General features: G+C 39.6%; 1 protein-coding gene across 1 annotated transcript in view; it reads right to left on the bottom strand.

Annotated features, from left to right (window-relative positions):
- LOC147361910 (ATP-binding cassette sub-family C member 4-like) overlaps positions 1-12,006 on the bottom strand; it is a 173,905-nt gene that overhangs the window by 20,045 nt on the left and 141,854 nt on the right. The window contains 2 exon segments of the mRNA XM_086330240.1: positions 3,379-3,484; positions 3,926-4,098. Coding sequence (XP_086186366.1) covers positions 3,379-3,484; positions 3,926-4,098 — 279 coding nt within the window.

Below are 12,006 nucleotides of genomic sequence, written 5' to 3'. Positions count from 1 at the left end.
GCTCCAAAGAGAACCCTTGCCTTTCCCTTCTCCCTCCATCTTCCCCATTCACCCAGATGCTCAGTCTCTGCACCCAGAAACCAGCGTCAATCTTTCTCTCTGCTCTCAGATCCCATGTTCAATCCATCACACAGTCCACTTGGCTCCACTTCCTTATCTAGCCCAGGTCCCACCATCTCACCATTTCCACTGCAGGCACCTTAGACTAAGCCAACAGTCTAGAGAGGGTACATTCTAAGAGAGTGAAGATTGAATCTGGAGAACTGAAAGACCATCAGTTTGGTTTTAGCTGTAAAGGAAGGAGGGAGAACAGAGTGAGACAAAACTAGAAAGTTGGGGAGGGACGGGCAGTGCACTGCTTCATGAAACTACTTTAAATATTTGTTCATAGACATTGACCAAGAGAGAGAAAATTTGAGATTATAGAAATGTATAACCTCCTTACCAGGAGATATTGGTGAGTAAAAGACACTTGCTCCTTGGAAGAAAAGTTATGACAAACCTAGACAGTGTATTAAAAAGTAGAGACATTGCTTTGCTGACAAAGGCCCGTTTAGTCAAAGCTATGGTTTTTCCAGAAATCATGTATGGATGTGAGAGTTGGACCATAAAGAAGGCTGGGTGCCAGTCTAAGAATTGATGCTTTTGAACTGTGGTGCTGGAGAAGACTCTTAAGAGTTTCCTGGACTGCAGGAGATCAAACCAGTCAATCCCAAAGGAAATCAACCCTGAATATTCACTGGAAGGACTGATGCTGCAGCTGAAGCCCTAATACTTTGGCCACCTGATGCAAAGAGCCAACTCACTGGAAAAGACCCTGATGATGATAAAGATTGGGAGAAGGAGGAGAAGGGGATGACAGAAGGTGAGATGGTTGGATGGGATCACCGACTCAATGAACATGAGTTTGAGTGAGCTCTGGGAGATAGCAAAAGACAGGGAAGCCTGGCATGCTGCAGTCCATGGGGCTGCAAAGAGTTGGACATGGCTTTAGTGACTGAACAACAAACCAGTAAGTAAAACATTTAAAAAATGAATGTATTTTGATAATATTAAGAAAGCTGACTGGTTGAGAGGGTATAGATATTCACATCTGCAGATCAGGTGCTGAGTGATAACACTTTAGGACTGACCAGGCGACATGTCTTCCAAATTCTGCCTTCTTCAGTTTCCCTAACCAACCACACATTTCAAGCTGACATTACTTCTAAGAATTAAATAATAAAAAGAATCTGTTACCATGAATGTCATTAATGCTGTAATACCAAAAACCAAAAATAAGTATTCAGGGTACATATAGGAACAAAGAATTTAATTGAAAAGACCCTTAACTGAGCTGGAGATCAAGCCATCTTTCTGCTGTTATTTCTAAAGCCTGACAAAGGGCTTGAAACAGGTACATTTCACAGCATCATTTATTTGTTATGGAAAAATGGACAGTCTTTGAAACACAATGTTGAGAGGTAAGACCAACAAAGTGACAGGTAAAAACTTGTATACCTGTGGCAGATTCACGTTGATGTATGGCAAAACTAATACAATATTGTAAAGTAATTAACCTCCAATTAAAATAAATAAATTTATATTTTAAAAAAATTAAAAGTAAATAAATAAAAATAAATGGAAAAAAAAAGGTTACTTTTCCAATTATCATTCAAGAACACAAAATGAAGGACTAAGGATGCCTGACACAAAACATTTCCAGAAATTAAGAGTCACTGTTTGGCAATCTTGAATGCTACCCCATCTCTCATGAAAGTGTGCAGGTAGAGCCTGCTTCCTACCATGATGTCTAGTCCAGGTAGCCAGACACACTGCTTGGAGCCTAGAGCATCCTTTTGGTTGGGGATGCCCCATTTCTGTCGTCTGCCTCCCCAGAAGGAAGCACGTCCAGCTTGGGGAATGAGACTACAAGCACTGTCTCAATGCTGACAGCCTGGTATCTACTCAGTGCCCCACTGATGATCCCATCTGACAATGCATGTGAAGTAAGGACAGGAGGTGATATTCCAGAAGCTGCCCAAGAAGTCAAAAGAGATGGTACTATTTTCCTTAGACATAAGGAACTGTGGGTATCATTGACCACTCATTAGTGATTATTACCTGTTTTGTATGGACCATCAAAATACCTTAAAGTATCTTGCATTCCCTGAGATTATTTGCCGCCAAATTTTTTCCTTTGAGGAATGCTTTTCTTATGTTATAAAGCTACATTCCATTTCTCATTTATTAAAACTGAGCAAGCAATAGAGGGAAAGGACAAGGAAAGAGATAAAACGAAAAAGAGAGAGAAAAGGAATAGATGGAGGAAGGAAATAAAGTTAAGGAAGGAAATATTAAATTACTAAGGAAGAAAGAGCCAACCAAACCTGGAAAGGAAGATACTAGACAGAAATCCAGAGACCAAAGCCTGGAGCCTACCATGTGTAAAGAAAAGAGCTATTGTTAAGAGACTTTCTGGTTGTTTAGTCTCTCATCCCTGATTTGCCTTTCTTTCCAAACTCTCATCTGTGATGCAGAAGCTCGGTCTCTGCAAGTCACAGCAACAGTTCAGAGACTCTTTTGCCAGGTGGCCTTTGTTAGGTTCTGCCAGTAGGGGGCACTAGAGGGAGACTGAAGGTGGGAAACACGGCTAATGTACTACCTGATTCTGCTACTAGCATCACCTCAGCATTGGGACCTGACTCCAGCTTCCAGCTATTAGCACATGGAGAACCAGCCCCATCCTGCTCCCTTACAAATATGGCCAGCAACCGGGCAGTGACCTCTCCTCAGAGGTCCGAGCATCAATTCTTCGGGGCCTCTCTTCCTAGTTCTCAGGTCTGGAGATCTATCCGAGGATATGGTAGCTGCTTTCTAAAATCATTACCCCAGTGATTCTAGCCCTCTAATCCCTATGTAATACATTTCTTATATTAAATCCTTTCAGTTAAAAAATACTGTTTTTCTCATTAGGCCGTTTCTTCTCATGGACTCCCGAGACATTCTACAACTTTAGCCATCAACTTCCCAACAGTCTAAGTTCGAGCTTTTTTTTTTTTTTTGATAAGGGAATCCAAAAATGCTGAAACAACTATGACAGTGAAAATGACTGTGTTCTACTCCACTAAAATATGGAGCTATAACTTGGGTTTGGAATATTTTAAGTTGGCCATCATAAAGAAATGACAACTCAAACTTTTAATATGAAGATATAAGATTATTGGATATATTATTTAATAGTACATTCTCAAAGTATAGTTAAGTACTTGAGTAATTTTCAGGAATGAGAGAAGAAAGTAAGAGAAACATTAATGGAGGTTCCTATCAAATTTTACAAGGAAGGATACATTGAAAATTGAACATAAATGGAAATAGCTAAAATGGTGAGGGTCTTACCATTACCCATTCACAGTCAATAATGTTGCTCAACCTGTGTGCAATGGTCAGCACAGTGCACTGGGCAAATCTCTCATGAATTCTTTTTTGTATGAACTCATCAGTTCTAGAAACAAAGAATTTGATTTAATTCAGTAAAGACAGGAAAAGCAGACTTAAGACCTAAAAATATCCTATGATATTTTTACAATGTTTTTAAAAATCAATACTTTAACATATAGTCTTGTTCCTAAATAACTAAGTATAAAAAGTCTACTTAGAAATTTACTATTTTTCATAAAATGATGGAAAATTAGTCTTCCCTCCAAACTGCTTGAAACTATCAGGAGCTGGATTTAAGAATTCAGCTCTTTTATGATGCCTCATAACAACATTGACACCATATAACATGTCTTGGTTTTATCCTTTGTTTTCTGGAATTAATATTACCAACAGATATCCATGAGGCCAAGCGAGCAGTTAGAAACATTTTGAAGATTCACTAAATGTTTTCCATTTACCACATTTACAAGTCAGATTCAAGATTTCCTGGGGCTCAGCTCCATACCTTGGATCCACGTATGATGTGGCTTTGTCAAGAATCAATATCTGATTCTTCCTGAGAATAGTCCTGGCAAGGCACACCAGTTGTTTCTGACCAACACTCATGTTCAAGCCAGATTCTGCTAATTCAGTATTCATTTTAGCAGGAAGACTTTTGACAGATTCTTTAAGTTGTACCTGTGGATAGAAAAGAATGACATTTTTCTAAGCAAACTGTTACTGAAGTAGACAAGCCTCTTAGACACTAGAGCTTTGACATCCTCAGGACTTCTTACGTATCATATATGTACAGCCAGATGATGGGGAGAGCTCCGTCCAGTGAATGTTCACTGAGAAAGATGGTGGAGTCAACTCAGGACAGGAAGATCTCAGTGTCCCCCATTCCCATCACAGGACATCCCCCAGAAACCCCACCTAGGGGTTAGTTAAGGAAGTCTCTCAAAAAGTGAAGCTATTTCTCCCAATGTGATTTAAACAGAAAAGTTAAAAGGATCTTTATGGTTGAGTTAAGTTTCATAAAGTACATTTTGCATAGGAGTTGGTACACTAGAGAAAAACTTTCAAAAATTTTACAGAAAATCTGGTTCTCTGGAGACATAGTCTTATTGGCCCTTTACTATTTTCTGAAGTTTAATATATGCAAGTTTCAAACAATGGCAAACTGCCCCTTATACATTAGTAATCCTGGAGCCCACTCTAATAATGGTTCTTTTCCAAGTTTAAACCTATAAATAGTGGACCAATGAAGTACATTTTCTTCAGTGTCGTAAATGCATTGTTGTGAATGAAAATGCATGAAAAATAAAACACAACATCTTATTTCCCTTAGCTTATAGATATAGGTTGCTGTTGTTCAGTCACTGAGTTGTGTCCAACACTTTGCAACCTCATGGACAGCAGCACACCAGGGTTCCTTGCCCTTCACTATCGCTTGGAGTTTGTTCAAACTCATGTCCATTAAGTCAGCGATGCCATCCAACCATCTTGTCCTCTTTCGTACCCTTCTCCACCTGATTCCATCTTTTCCAGCATCAGGGTGTTTTCCAATGAGTCATCTCTTCACATCAGGCGGCCAATGTCCTGGAGCTTCAGCTTCATCATCAGTCCTTCCAAGGAAAATTCAGGGTTGATTTCCTTTAGGACTGACTTTCCTTATCTGCTTGTGTTCCAAGGGACTCACAACAATCTTCTCCAGAACTGCAGTTCAAAAGCATCAGTTCTTCAGCGCTCAGCCTTATTTATGGTCCAACTTTCACACTGGTACATGACTTCTGGGAAAACCATAGGTTTGACTACATAGACTTTGTTGGCAAAGTGATGTCTCTGCTTTTTAATATTCTGTATAGGTTTGTTATAACTCCTTTTTCCAGGAGCAAGCATCTTTTAATTTCATGGCTGCAGTCACCATCTGCAGTGATTTTGGAAATAAAGTCTGTCATTTTTTCCACTATTTCCCCATATATTGCAATGAAGTGTGAGACAGAATGCCATGATCTTAGTTTCTTGAATGTTGAGCTTTAAGCCAGCTTTTTCACACTCTTCTTTCACTTTTATCAAGAAGCTCTTTAGTTCCTCTTCACTTTCTACCATTAGGGTGGTGTCAGCTGCATATCTGACATCATTGACATTTCTCTCAGCAATCTTGATGCCAGCTTCATCCAGCCCAGCATTTCACATGATGTACTCTGCATATAAGTCAAATAAGCAAGGTGATAATATATAGCCTTGATGTACTCCTTTCCCAATTTGGAACCAGTCCAAATTGTTGCTTTGGAACCAATGTTCCCTGTCTGGTTCTAACTGTTGCTTCTTGACCTGCATACAGGTTTTGCAGGAGGCAAGTACGGTGATCTGGTATTCCTATTTCTTTAAGAATTTTCCACAGTTTGTTGTGATCCACACAGTCAAAGGCTATAGTGTAGTCAATGAAAAAGACATTTTTCTGGAATTCTCTTGCTTTTTCAATGACCCAATGAATGTTGGCAATTTGATCTCCAGTTTCTCTGGCTTTTCTAAATCCAGTTTGCACATTTGGAAGTTCTTGGTTCATATACAGTTGAAGCCTAGCATGAAGGATTTTGAGCATTACCTTGCTAGCATGGGAAATGAATGCAATTGTGTGGTAATTTGAACATTTTTTGGCACTGCCCTTCTATTGGGAATGAAATGAAGACTGGCTTTACCAGTCCTGTGGCCACTGCTGAGTCTTCCAAATTTGCTGGCATATTGAGTGCAGCACTTGAACAGCATCATCTTTTAGGATTTGAATTCAGTTCAGTTCAGTTCAGTCACTCTGACATGTCCGACTCTTTGCAACCCCATGGACTGCAGCACAGCAGGCCTCCCTGTCCATCACCAAATCCCAGAGTTTAGTCAAACTCATGTTCATTGAGACAGTGAGGCCATCCAACCACCTCATCCTTTGTTGACCCCTTATCATCCTGCCTTCTATCTTTCCCATCATCAGGCTCTTTTCAAATGAGTCAGTTCTTTGCATCAGGTGGCCAAAGTACTGGAGTTTTAGCTTCAACATCAGTCCTTCCAATGAATATTCAGGACTGATTTCCTTTAGGATGTACTGGTTGGATCTCCTTGCAGTCCGAGGGACTCACAAGAGTCTTCTCCAACACCACAGTTCAAAAGCATCAATTCTTCAGCACTCAGCTTTCTTTATAGTCCAACTCTCACATCCATATGTGACTACAGGGAAAATCATAGCCTTGACTAGATGGACCGTTGTTGGCAAAGTAATGTCTCTGATTTTTAATATGCTAAGTTGGTCATCACTTTCCTTCCAAGGAGTAAGCATCTTTTAATTTCATGTCTGCAGTCACCATCTGCAGTGATTTTGGAGCCCCAAAAAATAAAGTCTGACACTGTTTACACTGTTTCCCCATATATTTGCCATGAAGTGATGGGACTAGATGCCATGATCTTAGTTTTCTGAATGTTGAGCTTTAAGCCAACTTTTTTGCTCTCCTCTTTCACTTTCATCAAGAAGCTCTTCAGTTCTTCTTCACTTTCTGCCATAAGGGTGGTGTCATCTGCATATCTGAGGTTGATATTTCTCCTGGAAATCTTGATTCCAGCTTGTGCTTCATCCAGTCAAGTGTTTCTCATGATATACTCTGCATATAAGTTAAATAAGCAGGTGACAATATGCAGCCTTGATGTACTACTTTTCCTATTTGGAACCAGTCTCTGGTCCGATGTCCAGTTCTGACTGTTGCTTCCTGACCTGCATACAGATTTTTCAAGAGGCAGGCCAGCTGGTCTGGTATTTCCATCTCTTTCAGAATTTTCCACAGTTTATTGTAATCCACACAGTCAAAGGCTTTGGCAGAGTCATAAAGTAGAAACAGATATTTTTCTGGAACTCTCTTGCTTTTTCCATGATCCAGCAGATGTTGGCAATTTGACCTCTGGTTCCTCTGCCTTCTCTAAAAACAGCTTGAACATCTGGAAGTTTACAGTTCACATATTGTTGAAGCCTTGCTTGGAGAATTATGAGCATTAATTTACTAGTGTGTGAGATGAGTACAATTGTGCAGAGTTTGAGCATTCTTTGGCATGGCCTTTCTTTGAGACTGAAATGAAAACTGACCTTTTCCAGTCCTGTGGCCACTGCTGAGTTTTCCAAATTTGCTGGCATATTCATTGCAGCACTTTCACAGAATCATCTTTTACAATCTGTAATAACTCAACTGGAATTCCATCACCTCCACTAGCTTTGTTCATAGTGATGCTTCCTAAGGTGCACTTGACTTCACATTCCAGGAGGTCTGGATCTAGGTGAGTGATCACACCATCATGATTATCTGGGTCATGAAGATCTTTTTTGTGCAGTTCTTCTGTGCATTCTTTCCACCTCTTCTTAATATCTTCTACTTCTGTTAGGTTCATACCATTTCTGTCATTTATTGAGCACATCTTTACATGAAATGTTCCCTTGGTATCTCTAATTTTCTTAAAGAGATCTCTAGTCTTTCCCATTCTATTGTTTTCCTCTATTTCTTTGCATTGATCACTGAGGAAGGCTTTCTTATCTCTCCTTGCTATTCTTTGGAATTCTGCATTCACATGGGTATATCTTTCCTTTTCTCCTTTGCTTTTCACTTCTCTTCTTTTCACAGCTATATGTAAGGCCTCCTTAGACAGCCATTTTGTTTTTTTGCATTCCTTTTTCTTGGGGATGGTCCTGATCCCTGTCTCCTGTACAGTGTCACGAACCTCTGTCAATAGTTTATTAGGTCCTCTATCAGATCTAGTCCCTTAAATCTATTTCTCACTTCTACTGTATAATTGTAAGGGATTTGATTTAGGTCATACCTGAATGGTCTAGTGGTTTTCCCTACTTTCTTCAATTTAAGTCTGAATTTGGCAATAAGGAGTTTATGATCTGAGCCATAGTCAGCTCCCAGTCTTATTTTTCCTGACTGTTTAGAGCTTCTCCATCTTTGTCTGCAAAGTATATAATCAATCTGATTTTGGTGTTGGCGATATGGTGATGTCCATGTGCAGAGTCTTCTCTTGTGTTGCTGGAAGAGGGTGTTTGCTATGATCAGTGTGTTCTCTTGGCAAAACTCTATTAGCCTTTGCCTTGCTTCATTCTGTACTCCAAGGCCAAATTTGACTGATACTCCAGGTGTTTCTTGACTTCCTACTTTTGCATTCCAGTCCTCTCTAATGAAACGGACATGTTTTTTGGGTGTTAGTTCTAACAGTTCTTGTAGGTCTTCATAGAACCATTCAAATTCAGCTTCTTCAGCATTACTGGTCAGAGCATAGACTTGGATTATCATGATATTGAATGGTTTGCCTTGGAAAGGAACAGAGATCATTCTGTCGTTTTTGAGATTACATTCTCGTATTTCATTTCAGTCTCTTTTGTTGACTATGATGACTACTCCATTTCTTTGAAGGGATTCTTGCCCACAGTAGTAGATATAATGGTCATCTGAGTTAAATTCACCCATTCCAGTCCATTTTAGTTCGCCAATTCCTAAATGTCAATGTTCATTCTTGCCATCTCATGTTTGACCACTTCCAATTTGCCTTGATTCATGGACCTAATATTTCAGCTTCCTATGCATTTTTGGTCTTTACGGCATCAGACCTTGCTTCTATCACCAGTCACATCCACATCTGGGTATTGCTTTTGGTTTGGCTCTGTCTCTTCATTCTTTCTGGAGTTATTTCTCCACAGATCTCCAGTAGATTATTGGGCACCTACCAACCTGGGGAATTCATCTTTCAGTGTCCTATATTTTTGCCTTTTCATATTGTTCATTATCTTGGGAACATTATCTAGGGGTTATCTAGGCAAGAATACTGAAGTGCTTTGCCATTCCCTTCTCCAGTGGACCACATTTTGTAGAACTCTCCACCATGACCCATCCGTCTTGGGTGGCCCTAAAGGGCATGGCTCATAGTTTCATTGTTAGACAAGGGTGTGGTCTATGTGATTAGATTGCTTAGTTTTCTGTGATTGTGGTTTTCAGTCTGTCTGCATGGAGAAGGATAAGAGGCTTTTGGAAGCTTCCTGATGGGAGAGACTTACAGGGGGAGACAGGGTCTTGTTCTGAAGGGCGGGATCATGCTCAGTAAATCTTTAATCCACTTTTCTGTTGATGAGTGGAGATATGTTCACCCATTTTAAATAGATCAGCTGGAATCCCATCACTTCCACTAGCTTTCTTCATCATGATGCTTCCTGAGGCCCACTTGACTTCACACTCCAGGACGTCTGTCTCTAACTGACTGATCACACCATTGTGGTTATTTGTGTCATTAAGACCTTTTATAAAAATAGTTCTCCCATGTATTCTTGCCACCTCTTATTAATATCTTCTGCTTCTGTTATATCCATACCGCTTCTGTCTTTTACTGTGCCCATCCTTGCAGGAAATGTTCCCTTAGTATTGCTAATTTTCTTTACAAGATCTCTAGTCTTTCCTTTTCTATTGCTTTCCTCTATTTCTTTGCACTGATCACTTAGGAAGGCTTTCTTATCTCTCTGTGCTATTCTTTGGAACTCTGCATTGAGATGCATATATCTTTCCTTTACTCCTTTGCCTTTTGCTTCTCTTCTTTCCTCGGCTATTTGTAAGGCCTTCTCAGACAACCATTTTGCCTTATTACATTTCTTTGTCTTGGGGATGGTTTTGTTCACCACCTCCTGTAGACTGTTATAAACCTGTGTCCATAGATCTTCAGGCACTCTGTCTATCAGAACTAATCCCTTGAATCTACTTGTCACTTCCACTGTATAATTTGTAAGGGATTTGTTTTAGGTCCCATCAGAATTGCTTGTGGTTTTCCCTACTTTCTTCCATTTAAGCCTGAGTTTTGCACTAAGGAGTTCATGATCTGAGCCACAGTCAGCTCCTGGTCTTGTTTTTGCTGACTGTATAGAGCTTCTCCATCTTTGGCTGCAAAATATATAATCAATCTGATTTCGGTATTGACTATCTGGTGATGTCCATGTGTAGAGTCTTCTCTTGTGTTGTTGAAAGAGGGTGTTGGCTATGACCAGCATGTTCTCTTGGAAAAACCCTGTTAGCTTTTGCCCTGCTTCATTTTGTACTCCAAGGCCAAACTTGCCTGTTACTCCATGTATCTCTTGACTTCCTACTTTTGTATTTCAGTCCCCTATGATGAAGAAGGCATCTTTTTTGGTTTTAGTTCTAGAAGGTCTTGTAGGTCTTCATCGAACTGTTCAACTTCAGCTTTTTTGGCATTAGTGGTTGGGGCATAGGCTTGGATTACTGTGATACCGAATGGATTCCCCTGGAAATGAGCCAAGATCATTCTGTCATTTTTGAGACTGCACCCAAATACTGCTTTTGGACTCTTTTGTTGACTACTTTTTTTTTTTTTTTTTTTGAAGCCAAACAAAATCAAATTGGAGAAGACTTGAAGCCAGGCAGCCTGGGGGTAAGTCTTGCCTGGCTATGCCAACTGGGAAAATTCCTGAACCTACCCTATCTTAGCTTCCTAAACTCTAAGTAAGACTATAATATCATAATTATAAAGGTGTGTACCTCTTAACATTATGAAGAATAGTAAATGAGTCAGTACATGCAGAATTTGTAACAGATTAATAGATATTGCCCATTATTAATAATGCTATCAGCTTGCCCCTCTTCATGCTCTGCTTCACTTTTCTCCTTTGCATGTAACAGAACTGAGATTTTTTTTACATATGGATTGGCTTGCTTTTCAACTTCTCCAGAATTTAAGCTCCAAAAGGACAGACATTTTGTCTCTTGATGACTATGACAGCCCCAGAATCTGAATCATTGCCTGAAAAGCTCTCAGTAGATATTTGTTGGCTGGATGAAGGTGGACTTCCCTGTTGGCTCAGTGGTAAAGAATCCGCCTGCCAAGCAGGAGACTTGGTTTCGATCCTGGGTGAGACTCCCTGGCTAAGGAAATTGAAACCACTCCAGTAGTCTTGACTGAGAAATCCCATGGGCAGAGGAGCATGGCAGGCTGTAGTCCATGGGGTTGCAGAAAAGTCAGACGTGACAAACAGCAACAACATGAATGAAGGCATAAGTGACTTTAAATGAATCACATATCTGTTCCTATAAATTAGAAACTAAATTCATATGAATAAATAATTTATATATAAAACTGTTTTCTTATTAAGTGTAATTGTATAAAGAATATATTCTTATAAAATTAACTGGCTCCAAGACATTATATCACATTTTAAACAAAAGCACTAAAAAAGTTATAATTTAAGGAAAAGAGAACAAATAATTACTATTCAAAACTATACATCTCTGTATAGAATACTCCAGATTATCTTAGATCTTGAGAAAATAATGAAATATAGCAAACTGAAAAATAATACACTGGACTTATAAGGCACCCTGTCTCCATCATCACTGTGTGCACTCTGTGTAGTAGGTGCTGATGCCTCGCACAGGAGGGGAACACAGAGGTCAGGTGGTTTCCACATTTTGCGGAAATTTCTTACTTTTCAAAAAGAAAATCTGGTGTGGGTCAGAAGGAGATACTGAAATGCAATCAACAAATGGGGAAGAGCTTTTACTAGAGCAGGGCCAGCAGTAAAGG

This window comes from Bos grunniens, chromosome 12, assembly GCF_055505025.1.
Source record: "Bos grunniens cultivar Pamir isolate PY7600 chromosome 12, Bosgru_T2T1.0, whole genome shotgun sequence".
NCBI lineage: Eukaryota > Metazoa > Chordata > Mammalia > Artiodactyla > Bovidae > Bos > Bos grunniens.
This window is presented reverse-complemented; position numbering and strand designations above follow the sequence as displayed.